Source organism: Pelodiscus sinensis, chromosome 3, assembly GCF_052426305.1.
Source record: "Pelodiscus sinensis isolate ZL-2025 chromosome 3, ASM5242630v1, whole genome shotgun sequence".
Classification (NCBI taxonomy): domain Eukaryota; kingdom Metazoa; phylum Chordata; order Testudines; family Trionychidae; genus Pelodiscus; species Pelodiscus sinensis.
The window spans coordinates 166,720,668-166,740,400 of record NC_143054.1 but is presented as its reverse complement, the minus strand read 5'-3'; the positions used below and the strand labels follow the sequence as shown (position 1 = coordinate 166,740,400).

Below are 19,733 nucleotides of genomic sequence, written 5' to 3'. Positions count from 1 at the left end.
CTTAGAGTGGGATTCACAAAGGCACTTATGTGCTTATCATTCAATGAAATCAAACAGATTATACACCTGAATGTCACCCTTGTTTTATTTTATAAACTTAATGAGACTTGTGCTACAATGGCCATGTACATGGAATCTTTCTTATGCAAAGACTGTAGAATCGTGTCCAACTAAAACTGGTCTTTAATACATTAGTTTAATTGCAATAAAAATGTTTAAAATTAAAAGCTTCTTAAAAGGGGAAATTTTGCCAAAAGAGCCTGATTGTGCAAACTTTACTCCCACTGTAAGTGCTTATGTGCTACTATGGATTACATTATAATTAACATTAACATAAATAGAAAGTTAATGTCAGCTGGGAGAAAGGCTATTACTTGAATGGGAAATACAGTCCATATTAGCTGCTTTGAGGAAAATGGAAAGTTGATAATTTAATAAAGCATCCTAAAACCTTAAATTCTCAAATGCCAAGAATACTACACTGAAACATCTTGCTTATCTCTGAGTGCTATTTATCTATCGTATTTAGGAGATAACTAAAACTTATCTGTACAATATCCAAATCAAACTTAAATCTGAACTGTACTTTTTCTGTCCAAATTGCTGCTGCACAAAGATCGATTCTAGCTTCTGTGTAACCCCAAGTGTTACATGAACATATTACATTGTCCAGTCAGTATTGTTTGACCTTCAACTAAGTCTTAGCTGGAGACTGGCAGGTTAAAAGGAAATATTACAAAGAAATAATGGAGCCTGCCTATCTCATAGAACTAACCTTGAAAAGTGATCAAGTCTAGTCCCCTGCCTTCATAGCAAGACCAAGTACCATCCCTGACAGATTTTTGCCTCATATGCCTCTTTAAGGATTGAACTCACAACCCTGGATTTAGCAAGCTAATGCTCAAACCACTGAGCTATCCCCCCAATAATAACAGTTACACAGCTCAAACAGCCAAAAAAGGCAGAACAATTCAATGCTTCATTCTCTCTATTGAACACAACAGTACTACTCATCAGTATTCCCTCTAAAGCTGAGCAGCAGCAAAATTTCACAGATGATTAATCAGGCCCATACAGTCAGAGGCTCATGGCTCCCACTGGATGCTGCTCATTAATCACCTGTGAAACTGTGATGTTGCTTAGCTTAGAGGGAACAGATTTTTGCTGTAAGATCAGTGTCAGCATAGTAACACCATGCCTCCTTGTTTGCAGCAGTAAGAACATAGATCAGGAATGTATATCTGGAGCTGATATCATAGATTCCCAGGCAACGAGGAAAGAAAATATATATAAAAGTTTGGCTAAGGTTTTTGTCGCAAGAATCACAGGTCCGATGGTGCATACCCAAGGGGGGAAGGACAGAACCAGGTGGACAAATTTATAGTATTTATTCTAAGATTTTTAATAGACTGTGTTAATAATGAATGTACAGTATTTATTATATTTATTTTACGATTTCTAGTTAAACGTGTAAGAAATATAAGGATGGGAATGGCAAGGGGAATAGTCTCTATTCTAACAATATCCAGCTACACTAATTAAATAACTGTGATAACTACAAACTCTATGTACTACCCAAAACAACTACAACACTAAGCTTATACAACAAGAAAAAATCAAATCATACATACCAACTTACACAGCACACGGAACATTTCACAGATATCGGTTTGGTTGCGAAGGCCTTGGTTATGCCCAAGAGTCAGGGGAGGTGGCTGGTCGGTTGATCAGACCGGCAGCACTTTGAAGTATACGAGAAGGCACACGCACAGTGGTACGTGTGTTGCGAAGACCTCCTAGAGCGAACTGTGCGATGGGTATTTATCCCCAAATCTGCACATCACTTTCCTGCGCTTGCATATTACCATATATGGCCCAATGGTCACCAAGTGGGGGGTCTGTGTCCCAGGGGTTGGGTCAAAACTGTGCAGGTTTCATGCGACCAGGTAAGCCCCGCAGTTCTCACGCCAAGGTGACGGGTGGGAGAGTCTGAGGCTATATTCCCCTTTTCACACCTTCCCTTTTTCAAAGGCAATGGTATGCAGGAAGGGTGCGGCCGGTTTCTCCCAAGGAGTACTGCAGCCCACTATAGCAAGAGCGGCCTGGCCAAACTTTTTTTACTGAGGGAGCAGTTTCTTTTCTCTAACAGTTTTTTAAAAGGGTAGCCTAATGTTGGGTTCCTTTCATAGGGTATGTCTACACTTTTACCCTAGTTCGAACTAGGGATGCAAATGCAGGCATTTGAAATTGCTAATGAAGTGGGGATTTAATCACAGCTGACCCGAACCAGAAAGCGTGTGCCGGGAGGCGGTAGTTCGAACCAACCCTCTTGGTTCATTTTTTGAGGAGTAACGTTAGTTCGAACCAAGGGCTTTGGTTGTGACTTGAACTAGCGCGCCAGCGAAATCATGCTAATGAAGTGCGGGATATTTTAATCCCCACTTCATTAGCAATTTTGAATGCCTGCATTTGCATCCCTAGTTCGAACTAGGGTGCAAGTGTAGACATACCCATAGACACCTGATTGATGTTCAGCTCTTTTGAAAATCAGTTCACTTCTTTATATGCTTAAGTATGGTCAGAGGAGCCTAAGTTTAGGCACCTGTTCTTAGCTATGGACTAGTCTATAAATACCAATGCAATTAGTAGCCACTGATTTTGGGCACCTAATTTGAGCCCTTGCATGTTGAGTTCCCGGAAGCAGTGGCCACTGTTGAAAATTTTGACCTTAACATTTACACTTAAAAAATAAGATAATCAGATGTTTATCATTAAATGCCTTTATTTACAGCACTGTCATTTTACATTACTAGAATTCAAGCATAGTTTTACAGGTTTAAGCAGAGTGCTACATTTATATCTTGCATTCTTATAAATGCTGCTACATTGTTTATATTGTGTTCCATTTGATAGTGTGTGCCAAAGGTCAAATAGTAACTGGCCAGTACCGAATGCTTGCAAAGCATGGTGGATATGTATGGCTGGAGACTCAAGGAACTGTCATTTATAATACACGGAACCTACAACCTCAGTGCATTGTCTGTGTCAACTATGTTCTAAGGTAAGTTATATAGAACCCCAGACGTGTTTATGAAATCTGTGCTATAAACAAAGGCACTTTGTTGAATTTTTGTAAGATGTATTTTACTCTGATATTCTGAAACCAACTTTGCCAAGCAAGATAGATCAAACACAATTGTTGGATATTTTCTTTTAATAATGTCTATCTGATACAAAACCTATTGACCTATGCCTGCAGAAGGCTTTTATTTGCATGCAGTAGACTTTCTAATCTGTTGACAGGGCCAGATATAAAACATGCATGGAAGATTTGGACTTAATTGCTTGTTACCAGGTGGAGAAAAACATTTTAAGTATAATCTCTTATAAATAGCACCAGGAAGAACCAGTTTTCCTCAGCAAGACCAGCAAGTGATCTTCTTTTGGCAAAATTAAATATTGTGGTCATAGATTTCCACCAAAATCTGCAATCCTGTTGAGTGAAACAGGGCTGGGTCATTACTGTATTAATTACACTCTTATAAAATGGGTGTGACAGTGGTTAATTATCCCCCAAAATTGCAACTGCAGCTTCGCTTTGTTTTACATTAAGTTGTGGGTGCTCAGCAACTCTGGAAATCAGGCCCAGTTGTCTGATGGTAGGCACCCAAAATTAGTGGGAGTTTTGACAATGCTGGCCTTGGTGTTTAAAGTTGCAACAGTTTGTTAACTGTTTATATGCTGACTTTGTTTTAGAGTGCAAAATATCTAACAGAGCTACTGTTTTGTTAGTGAAATTGAGAAGAATGACATTGTGTTCTCAATGGACCAGACGGAATCACTTTTTAAGCCTCACCTGCTGACAATGAACACTATTTTTGATAATGGGGTCCCAGTGACTGAGAAGAGTGACTTCTTGTTCACAAAACTGAAGGAAGAACCTGAGGAGCTTGCTCAATTGGCACCCACACCTGGCGATGCCATTATTTCATTGGATTTTGGTTAGTGTTGTAGCATCAAGCAGCATGCACTAAAAATAACCACAAGATATTTCTTGCTTTAACAAATGCAAAGAATCTCTGTGGGACTGATCTTGCCCTCCCTTTCACTTGAGCAAATCAGGTGTGACTCTACAGAAGTCAGAACTCACACCAATGTACAATTTCTGTGAGCCAGATGACAATCAGGCCTGTTTTTTCCCCGATTTAACTAAAACCTTAAAATGTGAAACATGCACAGTTGTATTGCCATGGCGATTGGGGGGGGAGGGCTCTTTTCTTTCTTTCTTTCTTTCTTTCTTTCTTTCTTTCTGTAAATAGCTGTATTGTGTCATAGCACAACACAATGGTCAGGTTGAAAGAACTTGTCAATCTTGTCTGTTCAGGGACACAGAAGTTTGAGGAAGCTTCTATCTACAACAAAGCTGCTGTTTTGACTCTAAACAAACAGTGGCCAGGGGAAGTGAAGTCCCATACTTCCCAAAGTGAAACGATGACCATGCCATCATTTACAATGCCCCAAGTTGCACCAGGCAGCAGCACTCCAAGTGCAAGTAGTAACAGCAGTTGTTCAACGGTAAGAAAGGCCTTTGAATTGAAAGTTAAATTATCTAATCTACAAACTGCAAGATAAATAAATGGGGTGTGATGTTTTGTATGTGGCTCCTATCAATATGTGTGTAATAGTGGTGTAATCTTCATATTTATGAACTGACCAAGGCAACTATACATGCATTGTACTGAATACACATTGAATAACATAATGAGGATAATAAATGGGGGCTTACTCCCAATACCAAGCCTTACTTATAGCACCTAGATCAAGCCACCACTACTTCTAGGTAGATTGGCCAATAAAAGGCTGCCATAAGATAGTGCAGCCATTATTTATATCTCTAACAAAATCCTGGCATAGCATCTTCATTTGTTCATTAGGTAGAAGCTGTGGCCATATTTCAATGGTTCCCAATTACTGGCACATATACCGGTCCTGGCACATCAGACTTCAGAGACTGATACCATGGATTTCCTCTCCCTCCCAAATGACAGAACAAAATGACAGAATTTCACTAGGAGGGTGGTGAAGCACTGGAATGGGTTACCTAGGGAGGTGGTGGAATCTCCATCCATAGAGGTTTTTAAGTCCTGGCTTGACAAAGCCCTGTCTGGGAGGATTTAGTTGGGGTTGGTCCTGCTTTGGGCTGGACTTGATGACCTCCTGAGGTCTCTTTGAACTCTAGGAGTCTATGATTCTATGATTTTCTGTGCTGGGCCTCAGTGAACTGCTGCTGTTTGCTATTTGTTCATTTGTATAGTCACTAACCAAAAACTTGGTTTTTTCTGAACTAAGCAGGATGATGCACTGACTGAAACACATGATTAAACTTGCATAATTAGCCCTAGACATTGGAAAGAGCTGGCTTAGCATAGCCGACGGGCCATTCCTGGAGGATGCCTCATTTAATTCGTATACCCTGGAAGAGGAAAGCTTGAGCCCATGCTTACCCCTTTCCTCCTCAGAGAGAGTTAACAGAGGATATCTCAAGTTATTTTTGCAATGTATCAGAAGTAGTAACTCTATATCCATAAGGCAGATGATTTCTGTCATTATTGCATGCAACACTTTTCACCATTTTTAGTGATGCAAGTAGTATTCAGTGGGTGAATAGCATGTGTTTATTAGCATGTAAAATGTTTGCTTTGCAGGGATGCTGTAGATTCAGTTTTGTTTGTTTTGCATAGCTGATGTTCATTACTGTACAGCACCATGCACTGAGAGCATCAGCTCAGAAGCCAGTGCTATGAGTATCTAGCTGCTTCTTAAAGCAGTTCTTTTTTTATTCCTGTGCAGCCAAGCAGCCCAGGAGACTGTTACAGCTCCTTAGATGAAGATCTTAAGATTGAGATGATTGAGAAGCTCTTTGCTATGGACACTGAGTCAAAGAACCAGTGCAACTCCCAGGTGAGAGAACAATGGTATTTTCTTGCCCACCAGCTGTGAAGCAGTTCCACCATAACCATTACTATGGATGACAATTCTATTGTAATATGGCACTTAGTTCTCAGTGCTGCTCACCATCCCCATTCCTCAAGAAGATCCAGAGAGGGCCAGTGTAGCCCAGAAAGAGTATGGAGATGAATGGAAAGGGGCTGTGCTGCAAAGCTGGCTGATTTACTGCATCTCCTTCAGATCCTGTGCGTGCAGGGCTCCATCTGGAATTCAACATTGCTAGAGGAAGTTACATAACAGGGGTAGCATCCGACCCCAGCTTGCCTGGATCCAGCCCCTGAGGCTCAGGGATTTCTCCCTCCCCGACATTGGGGAGCCCACACTGGCATTCCAGCCCTCTGCCACCCACCCACATGGCTAGAGCACACAAAATCTACTGGCCCAGCCCCCCCCCCCCCAGCTGTGCAAGGGGAATGTGAGGGAAGTGTCTTCTCAGTCGGGGTATGTCTACACTACCCCCCTAGTTCGAACTAGGGGGGTAATGTATGCATACCGAACTTGCTAATGAAGCCCGGGATTTTAATTTCCCGGGCTTCATTAGCATAAAGCCGGCGCCGCCATTTTTAAAAGCTGGCTAGTGCGAACCCTGTGCCGCGCGGCTACACACGGCACGGGCTAGATAGTTCGGACTAGCAAGCCATTCCGAACTATCTGTACGCCTCGTTCCACGAATGGCTATCTGTACTCCTTGTTCCACAAACTACGAATGGCTACGAGGCGTACAGATAGTTCGGAATGGCTTGCTAGTCCGAACTATCTAGCCCGTGCCGCGTGTAGCCGCGCGGCACGGGGTTCGCACTAGCCGGCTTTTAAAAATGGCGGCACCGGCTTTATGCTAATGAAGCCCGGGAAATTAAAATCCCGGGCTTCATTAGCAAGTTCGGTATGCATACATTACCCCCCTAGTTCGAACTAGGGGGGTAGTGTAGACATACCCTCAGGGACTTCTCACTTTGCTTGTCACTTGTGTGCAGCCATCGACTGATGTTTCTGTGGGTCAGCAGCCCCCAACCCAAAAAAGGTACCCCACTCCTGTTATATAATGTAAGTGCTATAATAATCTGTCATTCTGGGTATGTCTACACTACAGCAGTAATTCGAACTAACTTAATTCGAATTAGTTAATTCGAACTAAGCTAATTCGAACTAGTGCATCTAGACCTAAAAACTAGTTCGAATTAGCGTTTTGCTAATTCGAACTAGCATGCCCACATTGAGTGGACCCTGAACTGAGGTTAAGGCTGGCCGGAAGCAGTGCCGGCAGGGCATCAGATTAGGACTTAGAGCGTGGAGCTGCTGTCTCAGGCTCGCTGAGGGCTGTGGTTAAAGGGACCCGACCCCCACCCCGGACAGACCGTTCTCAGGGTTCCCCGCTCGCTTGTCTAACTCGATGAGGGACAGCAAAGCAGTCCTGGCTTGGAATGCCCACACTCGGCACATCACAGCACTCGGCCATCAGCCTGGCTGCACTTGCCGCAAGCTGCCATCTGGGGGGGGGGTCAATCGGAGGGCTGCAGGAGATCTTCCACCCCGAGGAGCCCGCAGAGCCACCCCAGTCCTCCCCATCAGGGGCTCGTACCCCATTCCTCCCTCACCCCCTTCCACTTCCCCCTCCCTAGCCCTCCTTCCTGATGTACAAAATAAAGGACACGTGTTCAAAAATAGAAACTTTCTTTATTGAACAAAACTCAGGGAGACTGGGAAAAGGAGGTGGGAGAGGGGAAGAGAGAGGGTGGGATAGGGGAGGGCAACTAAAATGATAAGGGGCTTGGAACAGGTCCCATATGAAGAGAGGCTAAAGAGACTGGGACTTTTCAGCTTAGAAAAGAGGAGACTGAGGGGGGATATGATAGAGGTCTATAAAAGCATGAGTGGTGTGGAGAGGGTGCATAAAGAAAAGTTCTTCATTAGTTCCCATAATAGAAGGACTAGAGGACACCAAATGAAATGAATGGGTAGCAGGCTTCAAACTAATAAAAGAAAGTTCTTCTTCGCAACGCAAATAGTAAACCTATGGAACTCCTTGCTGTGAAGGCTAGAACTATAACAGAGTTTAAAGATAAGTTAGATAAATTCATGGGGGCTGGGTCCATCGAGTGCTATTAGCCACGGGGTAGAAATGGTGTCCCTGGCCTCTGTTTTGGAAGGCTGGAGATGGATGGCACGAGACAAATGGCTTGGTCATTGTCTTCGGTCCATTCCCTCCAGGGTAGCTGGTGTTGGCCGCTGTCGGCAGACAGGCTACTGGGCTAGATGGACCTTTGGTCTGACCCAGTACGGCCGTTCTAAGCTCAGGGCTCAGAGTCGGGGGTCTCAGTGGACCATCTTGATTTTCATGCAAACCTGCTCCTGGGTGGCCAGGCTGGCAGCTATCCTGCCCTAGACGGCCACTTTCTTGTGCCTAGTGCGGAGGTCGTGGATGAGGTCCACGATCTCAGCACTAGACCAGGCAGGCGCCCACCTCTTGCAGCCCTTGGCAGGCTCCTGGGAGCCACTTGCCTGGTCCCGGGTAGAGGCGGAGGGCTGGGTGGCAGCGGGTGGCTGGTTCGTGCCGTGCCAGGTGCAGGGTCTGCTGGCTGGGTGCTGGCAGGCTTGCACCTGGCACGGACACCGTAGCCAGCCCGTGCCCCTTTAAGGGCTCCGGGGCTGGGAGGAGGGCAGAAGAGTTTCCCTGGTGGTGCCCAGAGTGGCCACCAGGGCAAGCTGGGGAGGGCTAGCCTCCCACTAGTTCGAATAAAGTGGCTATACAGCCCTTAATTCGAACTAGCTAATTCGAACTAGGCGTTAGTCCTCGTGGAATGAGGTTTACCTAGTTCGAATTAAGCGCACTGCTAGTTTGAATTAAGTTCGAACTAGCAGTTTGTATGTGTAGCGCCTATTAAAGTTAATTCGAACTAACGTCTGTTAGTTTGAATTAACTTTGTAGTGTAGACATACCCTCTTTCAGCTACTGCTTAAAATCTAGGTTAACACTTGAGGGCTAAACAAACTGAGATAGGCACAGCAGAAGTGATCCAAACTCCTGCTGTTGGAGCAGTCAAAAGGGTAAACCTACGAGCCGGTTGTACCGTGCCTCCCCCACTGAGCCCTCAGCACATCCAGCCAGCACTGTGCAGGGCTCCAGTGGCAATGTAAAAGGCCTGGAGCAATCATCAGGCCCTGGGACAACTGGCCCTTGCCATTTGGCAGCCCTTTTGGCCTAGGGCTACACCAGTGTTTCTCAAACTTTTTTTATAAAGTACCCCTTTTAAAAAAAATTATAAGTATCCCCCAATACCTACAGTTTTCAGTGTACATTTCAGTGTACATACAGCATTTTTTCTACCATTGCAACACACTTGTTTAAACAACTTAATCGTAGTCAGGTGGGCGATTAAATTTTTGGGTGTAAAAAGTACAAAAATAATATAGCGCTGTAAAACTTAAAACAAAAATTCCGTTTTCTCCACATTTCAGTTGTGTTGACATACCCTCCAGACGTCTCTTGAGTACCCCTAAGGGTACTTATACCACTGGTTGAGAAACACTGGGCTATACCATTCAATTAAACAGTGAAAAATGGCTTTTCAGAACACTGAATACTGACTTAGACTAGATAGAGCAACAATAATAATAAACAATTCCAGCTGGCCTGATAGGCAACCAGGAAACATGCTTTCCAGAGCAACAGGGAAATACACAAAGGTGACATGCTCAAGTAACAAGGAGGGGACAGGAAAGTGCACATATCACGTGTAACACGCTTCTCCCCTCCTCCATGGCATTATTTGTGTTTTCATTCTACTTGCCTTCTTCCTTTCTGGGTTCATAACTATAAAAAAGACATAGAAACTGAGTGAAAATGGCTTTCCAAATAAAAGATCTGAGACCTCTTCAGAATAAATTTCTCTATGCTTTTGTTAGCAACTTGTGACTGCAGACGCTGCCTGTGTAAGCACCATAGCAAGATTTTTTTACCAGCATCAATTGAACGTAAGCTTGCTCAGATGACTTCAAGGGTGCATGAAACCTTTCTGCCTTGCTTGCAGTTCCGGTAGCTGCTGGTCATCTGAATCCTCCCTGTGGACCTGGGGCCTCTAAGGGCTAAATCTGGGACTGCTGCTTTGATTGAAATAGAAGGAGAGTGATTTGCTGCTCTGGGTGGATGGGAAGTGTGCTTGCTTCCTGCTTCTAGGTTCAGTTTCTTTCACATGGAAGATGCAGCATTTAAGTGCAATAAACACCCCCCACTGAAAAATACAGAAATGAAAGAGCCATTGTCCTGCAAACAGTTTAATGTCTTTTCTTTTGTGGTTTTGATATACATTTTCTGTGCAATTAGATTCAGAATAACTTATTTTCCATTAGTCAGGAGTGATTTGAAGTTGAATTGTACGCCATGCACTTAAAGTGACAAAGTTATTCAAAGTCCAGTGGAACATCTGCTCATGTTGCATTTGGACATCAGCCTTCAGAAAGTGCTGTGCATAAGGGAGTGTTTGCTGGTGTGCATATCACAATTTTCAGTCCTCCTGCCTGTTTCTCATCTGCCCTGCAGCCTTATCTCCAACAGTATTGGAAACAAGTGTAGAATTCATGGAAAGAGGCATTTCAATATGGGAATGACATGCATCTTTAAATAGGTGTCTGCCACTTTCAGAATTTCATTTAAGTAAATTCATGTAACTCTTAGCTATACAGCAGGTATAATGATTCTTCACTCTTGCATTCACTGAAATTTTATATTCAATATACACATTCACTGACATGTTATTAGCATCTTAATAACCTCTGGGCTTTTTTATTATTATTAATTTGTACAGACTGATTTCAATGAGCTGGACCTTGAAACCCTGGCTCCTTACATTCCCATGGATGGTGAAGATTTCCAGCTGAGCCCAATCTGCCAAGAAGAGCGCCCTCTCCCTGAAAATGCGCCGAACACCCAGCAGAGTTTAAGAAGCATGAGTGCCATTTTCCAGCCCCTTGCTCCTATCTCTCAGAATGAGTTCCTCTTGGAGAAATACTGCCAACAGATTTCAAATAAAAACACAAATCCTAATCATGGACCTCTGTCATCTGTGTTCTTCAACAGTAGTAATAGCAAGTCATCACTGCCACCATACCATGTGCGAGGCAGCACTCCACTGGCTTCAATGGTTGGAAGACCAGGCACCCAGTGGCCACCTGATCCACCATTACAGTATGTTCCTACTAAGTGGAGACTCATGGATAAATACTATGGGTCCTTAGCAAGTTCCTCATCGGGGCCACCAGTTCACTCTCCCAACGTGTCCTTATATAAGAAAAGGTAAATCTGTGCAAGGTATTATTGTACCTCTCGTTGAGAGCGCGTGCTGCAAACCCTGAAAAGGTCTGTTTGCTCGCTCTGCTGGAATAATTTGTTTCAACAAATGAATGGAATATTAGGAACCCAATTCTGCTGTCCTTTGAAGTCAACAGTTTTGCTCTTCCATTGACTTGAAGGGGAGTAGGATTGGGCTGCTTTTCCACCACCATCATCATCAGTGCATTTGTGTGTTTTTGTGCAAACTTACATGTCTATCACCAAACCAGAGCACAGTTTTGCATAGATGCATTACTGTACACAGTGTCAGGAACAGACTTGGGAGGACAAGGAGAAGGATGGCCCAGTGGTTTTAGGGTAGCCAGAGGGCTGGATTCAGTTCCCTGCTTTGCCGTAGAGACATTGGGCAAGACTCTTGAGCCTCCATTCCCCATCTGTAAAATGGAGATAATAGCACTTCCTTATCTCATAGAGGTGGTGGGAGGGCAAATACATTAAAGACTGATGTACTCAGAGACTGCAGTGATTGGGAGCTGCATATATACTGTAGATAAATAGCTTCATTATAATCTTAAGCGTGCTGTTTAACAGAAATCATCCTTACATTTCAGATTGTAAATACAGCTTAGGAACATGTATTACTACCATGATGAGCATAGGGTAGAACCAGGATAGAAGCACAGTGGTCCAGAGCAGTCATGTCATGCCTCAGATTCCCCTACCATAACATGGAAATCAAAACACTGGCTGAACTTTGTAAAGCTCTTTGGGACTCAGATGATGAGTCATCCAAGCGCTTCAGGGTTGTTGTTAATACTTTTATAGATATACAAAAATGGTGTGTTTTAATTTTTAAAAAATTGTAACTATCTCAGGAGAGTGTGCACATACAGTTTTATATCTGCAGGATCGATTAATTGTATGCAGTTGCCAACCTTTTTGTCTATGTGATCACAGAGTTAAATGTTTGTCCAGCAAAACTAACATGTTTACCCATAATTGTGCCTGCAAAAATGGAGAGCAGGTTAACCCCTGATAAAAATTTGACCTACTAATTTATACAATATTTTGATTCACAAATTAATGTTAGACTATGAAGTGCTGAATTAACAGACTTTTATTAATACTTGTTATTGAAAGTTTCTAAACATTATGACAACCAGGGTGGTGACAACTGAGTTAAGTGTACAAGAAAAATTTTGCAGTTGCCGTCCAGCCTGTTCCACTCGGACACAAATAGTCTTATTTATTTGCAAACTCAAGGAAAGGTATTTTCTTGTCAGGTCACTGGACAGTTTTGAGCAACATGGCATAGATATAAACCCTGCAAGAACTGCTCTCGCCAACAGTTTGAAACTGAAGCGACAGATGGATTATGAGGAACAAATATTTCAACAACGGACGGGGGTAATTTGTTACAAGAAAATTTAGACAATTCAAAAGACAACTGTTACAGAGGTTTTTCATTTGATTACTTATGTCTGGTTCTGGTTCCTTTATCAACTATAGGCAGATTTGTCAACGATTAACCCGTCTCATTTAATGTGGAAAAGGATGAAAATTCTCAAAGGTGAAAATTGTTCATTGGTTACTGAAAAGAAGTCCCTCAGCACAAGTGTCCTTACTGGTAAGACATACATTAATTGTGTCGTGTTCATTTTTAGATATTATTTTAGTATAGTTTCACTAGAAACAAAGACTCTGTGCAGGAATTATCATAATGTTTGCCACATTCATGCCAAAAGCAGAACTGCCATCAACCAAACATAGACCAACTCAACTCTCATCAGGTTTTTCAGTGGGATTGTCCCATAAATGAAAGGTTATACATTGTTCTGGGATTCTGTCTCCTGGGAGCCTGATGTGATAATTCCACACTACAGCTCAGATTTATGGTCACTGTGGCCTTTTAATATTTCCAGTCATCTCGGCAGCATCAGAATTTTCACTACCCTGCAGTAGGCCTGAGGCCCCAGGAAGGCAGCCTAAAGTGTGATTTCTGTGGCAAGCCATCAATTTAAGTTGAAGAAGGGATGTGAATGTTTAACCAGTTAACTGGTGGGGACTGGAGCAGCTTCCCACCATGGACATGGGCTGCTCAGGCCAGGCAGGAGCAGCCTCTGCCTGTCGGGGGCCTGGGCAATGGCCTGCAATGAGGGGGATGGGCCAACCCAGCAGCAGGTGGAAGGGCGACTCCAGCTGGGCTGGAGTGACCTCCCCCTGTCCACCCTCCCCTTTAATCAGTTAATTGCTTAAATGATATGTTTAACTGGTTAATCAATTAAATGGAATTTTATATCCCTAGTTTGAAGTATTTAAATCTGGGTTCAAATATTCCAATTCTTCTCCACTCCTCTTTGGACAGTCTCAGTACCAGGGGTGGCCCGTGAGCCTAGGCAAACTAGACAGTTGCCTAGGGCGCCGCCGGCCTGGGCACCCGATGATGATGTCACGGCCATTGACGGCCGTGCAGGTGGGGGCGCCGATCGCGCCTTCCGCCTAGGGTGCCAGCTGCCGCAGCCGGCCTTGGGCTGCTCCTGCTCAGTACAATAGTTGCCTTTGTTCTGTAACCCATCCCATTATATGCAGCATCATTTGTTCACAACTAGGTTAGGCATATATTTAGACAATCAATGGTTCTGAAGAAAGAAACCCTCAAGTACTGATAACGATAGTGATCAAAATAAGGTGGTTAGCTAAGCCTTCTGTAGATTTCTGAAAGAATTCTGAGGAAGAGACACACAATCTCACTTGCCCTATGTGTATAAATAATTCAATGAGCACCGTAATCCTTTAAGTGAAAAAAAATAGAATCTAGCTTCTTGATTTTAAACTGTCACAGAAAATGATCACACTCATTTCAAATAATGACATAGTCTCTGCTTCGGGGGGCAGTGACTTGACTACCCAGAGAAGGTGTCCTGCCATAGATTTGGAGCAGTGTGGTTAAGTTACACTTTCATTACTATAATCAAGGACTCTTGCGCGCACAGAAGATATGTTGGCAGATTGTGACACAGAGATCATTTTAAAAACCAGTTGTTGCATTTTATTTTAGATGAGTTTATTCGTAACTCACAAAGGGGTCTGAGCCAACCAATGAACCAGCTGCAGCAACGACAGCAGCAACCCTCTTGTGGAAGCCCTGGTGAAAATCAGAAAGCAGCATTCTCTCCTCAGTTTTACAGTTCCCATTACCAAAACTTTAATGTTCAACCAATTCATAAAAAGTCAGGTAAGGGACTATCACAGGCAAATGAGAAAATAATTTTGTTCTTTTTTTTCAATACAGATATGGGTACTGATGTCTTATACAGGGGAAATAGAGGATAATAAACTTCAATGCAAATCTGTATAAAAGTCTCAGGGTATGTCTACATTAGCCCCTTAATCTGAACGAGGGAGGCTAATGTAGGCATTCGAACTTGCAAATGAAGCCCGGGATTTAAATATCCCGGGTTTTATTTGCATCTTCCCATGCGGGCGCCATTTTTAAATCCCCCTTAACCCGAACTGACTGCCCACGACTACACGTGACTGTCAAAAGTTAACTCGATCTAAGTTCTTAGTTCGAGTTAACTGTTATTCCTCGTGGAATGTTAAATTCTTTCTCCCAGACAATGAATTAGATGTGATTCAAGACAACAGCTTTGCTCCCTGTGTGAAGCTTACATTAAATGGAGATTTCACCAGACAACTGTGTATGAACTGGCAGCTCAGAATCCTCCCATCAAAATGTAGCATAGCAGCTGCCAAAATAGCCATGTCTGGAATGCATCAACCAGACCTGATTTTAGTTAGTGTATGCACATTGCTGCAGGTCCACTAGTCATGCACTAGCTCTCCCCAGCTAGCCTTTTCCTTATACCTCTTCTGTGTGGCTACTATGTAAGCCCTTGTGCAGTGGATCCATGGTGGTTTTGCTGAATGTAGAGATTCCAGCTCCAGAGAAGCAGAAGAGAAGGCTCTGCCCCTTGAAAAGCATTAATTTAAAAAATCCAGAGTTGAAAATATAAATGGCCATGCATTGACATCTGCACCCTTGAGAACCCGTAAGTGGATACTCTTCATAATAAGTGTCCAAAAGCATATATGTCAGTGGATACCTTTATAGATTTAGGCAAAGGGGGTGGTAAGTAAGCCTCTCACTCATTTCCCTAAAATTCTACCGCACTAACATCAGAGCCATTTTTCCATTAATAAGTATGCTCAGTGTTTAGCAAATGCAAGGCTGTAATTTTAGCTGATATATATGCCTTGTTAATGAATACTTCACTGTTCAACAGGCAAATTACATGACAGTTCACTTTTCTGACTGTAGTGAAAATCTTCCTAAACAAAACAAGAACTTAAAAAAAATTCAACAGTGAGTGGAAAAAACTTGTCCGCTATTCCTTTTTCCCAGCACCCAGTTCAGTGCTATTGTTGTCCTCTCGTTATTAAATTATATGTAAATTCTCTCCATTTTTATTGTCCTTTCCACCATATACTTGGACTTTGCAACATTAATCTCAACAAAATCTGATGCCTACCATCAATCTTGGTGAATAAAAGTTGAAATGACATAGCATAATGTTAAATATGATTATTGCAGTTCTTTTGTAGCAACTGTGTAACATCAAAGTGATTTTATGTTTGGCAGCTTGTGCATACATTTTCCCCTTCAACTGAAAGTGTGAACAAACAGCTCACTGCAACACCACCACAATCACAGAAGTGAGTCACAGTTTAGCAAATGTAGGTTTGACTTTTTTAAAAGGGACCATAAAATAATTAGAAGAGAGGTACATGACTGCAATGGGTGTTAATTCAGAAAACTATGTGGTTTACTACAAGTTTCCTGTTTTGAACTAGAATAATTTCCCCTTTAAAAAATCTAAGTGATGAGGAAAAGAAAACATGTTTCACTTCTAGCTAAAAATTCATATGAGAGATTATACTCAGTTTTAAATGTTGTTTGGCATATATAGGTTTGAACTGAACGATGAAATGCTGTTTTCAGGTATCCAAATGTAATAGAATAACAACGATAAAAGAGGGGTGGGGTTAACATTTCCCCACCCTGTGTTTAGATAGGCATCATTCATGATTTTATACTTTTTCTTTAACACTCTATTTCAGGTGTGACAAGTCGTCTGCTTGGGCAATCTTATGAACCCTATTTGTTGCCTGAATTGACCAGATATGACTGTGAGGTGAATGTCCCTGTTTTGGGCAGTTCTACACTTCTGCAAGGAAGTGATTTGCTCAGAGCTCTTGACCAGGCGACCTGAGTAGCCCTGCAATATTCCTTGGCCTGTACTGTTCAAAACAGCTTCAGTTTTTAAATCTATTTTTTCAAGTAGACAATTTCTAATACCCAATACACCTTTACAAGATTTTACTTATATATTGAACTTGTCCATGTTACCAATAGTGGCCTTTTTGAAGTTACTTGCTTTATTATTCTTACTAAAAATATACATCTACTGTATTTTTCTCTATTTCAATAAAAGTGTTCTTTAGAAAATGTGTATGATTTCCCCTCCTGCCTCACTTGTAATTTATATTCTCTGACATTTTCTTTGGTAGTCATGCTGACAAAACTGTGGTGTAAATGTCTCTCTAATACTTTGGCTCCTGTACTGCTAAGTTTGATTGTTTTTATTGCCAAAGATAAATTAAAACAAAAAAGAAATCTGCTCTCTGATCACAGTTTGTGTTCACTTTCTAAATTAAAATTCTCTCTGCCCCTATTGTATTTGTAGTGTCTGTTTCCCAGCACTAATCATAATGTAAATTTAACACCTTTTGGAGGGAAAAAATTAAAAAGCTCATACCACAACTTTCTGACTTTCTCCCCCTAAATCACATACTAATTGCTGAAAGAAACATCAAGGGTGAAGTGCAAAGTTTGTGGGTGTCTCTGAAAGTTGCACAGTGTAGTTTTGTTCATAACATGTTTGTGGGCTAGATCCTTAGATACTGAAATTGGTGTTGCTCTGTTGCTGAACAGGCGCTATGTTGATATATGCTAGCAGAAGCTCTGCACCTATCTTTTCATTTGTGATAAGGTTTCATTGTTTGGGAGGGGATATTTCTTTTCTTTCCTTATTATTTTACACAAAATGTAACTGAAATTTTGAAATTTCTGTCTGGGTTTTTATATATTGGTATTTTTATTCTAGCTAAGACATAGAACCAGAACTAAGTCTCAGTTTTCAAGAACTGTTTTTGGCTAGAGCTGGTAGATTGCATTATGGTGGTGCCAAGACTGCAGGACTGTAAGAATCTTTCCAAAGGCTAGTAATAACACTGCTAGTTACCAATTAAGTTGGCCTTTGTTTTCCATTTTACATGCTAGATAGCTACATAATCACAGTAATGAAACATTAAGGCTACGTCTACATTGGCAAGATTTTGCGCAAATACTTTTAATGCAAGAGTTTTTGCGTTAAAGTGTTTGCACAAGAGAGCGTCTACACTGGTATGTGCTTTTGCGCAAGAGATGTGCTTTTGCGCAAAAGCATCCGTGCCAGTGTAGATGCTCTCTTGCGCAAGAAAGCTCCGATGGCCATTTTAGCCATCGGGCTTTCTTGCACAAGAAATTCATGTTGCCTGTCTACACTGGCCTCTTGCGCAAGAACACTTGTGCAAGAGGGCTTACTCCTGAGCGGAAGTGTCATAGTTCTTGCGCAAGAAGCACTGATTTCTTACATTAGAACATCAGTGTTCTTGTGCAAGAACTTGCAACCAGTGTAGACAAGCAGCAAGTTTTTGCGTAAAAGCAAGTGCTTTTGTGCAAAATTTTGCCAATGTAGTCACAGACTAAAAGTAAAAGTTAAACAGTATTTCCCTTTAAACTTATTACTGAGTTATGCTAGTGAAAATAAGATGTTAAGAGTGTTGGGTTAGGAGGGTTTTCTTATTATTTTAGCTTTCCTTGTATTGTTGATAGCCTTTAAAGTGCACATAATCTTACATTATGTCATTATAAGGCAATCTGACATCTTCAGAGCCATCATAAAAACAACTCCTGTTATCATGAATTTATCTAAAGGGCAACGATTCAGTTTGGTTCCTGTAATCCTCTTTGCCTTTGCTAGAAAATAAGTATAATATTATTATTCAGTAAAGTCTAGATGTTCAGTGGAAAACCAAGAAATGAAAGCAAGGAATAAATGAACCATAGCAGACATGTGAGGATCACATAAGACAAACTATATCCTCTTACCCCTAAGTTAACAGATCCTCCACGGAGGTAAATCAAGTGCCAGGTTACACCAGCTGAAAATCTGGCCCATAAAGTTGCCCCTAAACTCAAAGTCATTCTGTTCAGATTTCCAAGCACTACATTCGCAGGTAAGGAGCATTACATTCATCGAGCACTTCAGAGCTTATTGTGTTTAAGTGATACTGAACCTTATGGGTTTATACACTGAAAAAAGAATTGAAAATCTTTTCTGTTGTTGGTGCATTAAAAAAATATTAGTGCCCCTCAGTATCTTAGAGAACTTTTTACCAAAAATACCTAAGTGGGAAAAACCCACATCTACTCGTGTAAGCGGCTAATGATACTTAGCAAAACAGCTTTGACAGCTCTGCAGTGGTAATGACTTGAGTGCTTGAAGGGTTAATGACATATGTTGGGCTTTTATTTTCTGTTTGTGTAGTTTCAGCATTAAAGATGGTATACCCTAACAGTTTACTAGACACTCAAATATTCCATGCTTAATATTAACCAAATGTAGCATCATTATTTTATTATCTATATTTCAATTCTTATTGACATTATAACCATTGTATGGAAACTTTAACTTGAAAAATATATGTATTTTGACATTGATACCTTATTAAAGTATACTGATCCTAAGTTTCTTATGTCTCTTGTTTGCTATGAATTTGTCACTTGATGTATTATTGTAAAACAAACTATTTATTAAATTATTTGTAGAAAATGAAGGTTTGCATTGATCTTTAAAAGCGTAAAAGAAGAACAAAAACCTTATATTTAAAAACTAAAATTGGATATCACAGAAACATCAACACTGTAGATCAGTGTTTCTCAATCAGTGGTACAGGTACCCTTGGGGTACTCGAGAGAAGTCTCGGGGGTACGTCAACACAAGTGAAATTTGGAGAAAACTGAATTTTTGTTTTAAGTTTTACAGCGCTTTATTATTTTTGTACTTTTTACACCCAAAAATTTCATCATCTGCCCGGCTACGATTAAGTTGTTTAAACAAATGTGTTGCAATGGTAGAAACATTTTTTGTGTGTCTGAAAATTGTAGGTACTGGCTGCACTGATAATTTTTTTAAAGGGGTACTTTATAAAAAAAAGGTTGAGAAACACTGCTGTAGATGATCACCCTTTCCATTTCAATGCACCCTGGACCAGCCATTAATGTATATCGATCATTTCAAACATACCATGCCATTGAATCTGACTTTTATTT

The 19,733-nt window shown here is 41.5% G+C and overlaps 1 protein-coding gene across 1 annotated transcript in view; it reads left to right on the top strand.

The window, feature by feature from the left end:
* Positions 1-19,148, top strand: part of EPAS1 (endothelial PAS domain protein 1) — a 159,279-nt gene extending 140,131 nt beyond the window's left edge. Inside the window, exons 8-16 of the mRNA XM_006125477.5 lie at positions 2,914-3,061; positions 3,793-4,001; positions 4,385-4,575; positions 5,851-5,961; positions 10,812-11,299; positions 12,580-12,703; positions 12,806-12,923; positions 14,355-14,531; positions 16,418-19,148. Coding sequence (XP_006125539.1) covers positions 2,914-3,061; positions 3,793-4,001; positions 4,385-4,575; positions 5,851-5,961; positions 10,812-11,299; positions 12,580-12,703; positions 12,806-12,923; positions 14,355-14,531; positions 16,418-16,569 — 1,718 coding nt within the window. The 3' untranslated portion in view covers positions 16,570-19,148. The remainder of the gene's footprint in view (positions 1-2,913; positions 3,062-3,792; positions 4,002-4,384; positions 4,576-5,850; positions 5,962-10,811; positions 11,300-12,579; positions 12,704-12,805; positions 12,924-14,354; positions 14,532-16,417) is intronic.
* Positions 19,149-19,733: the final 585 nt, after the last annotated feature.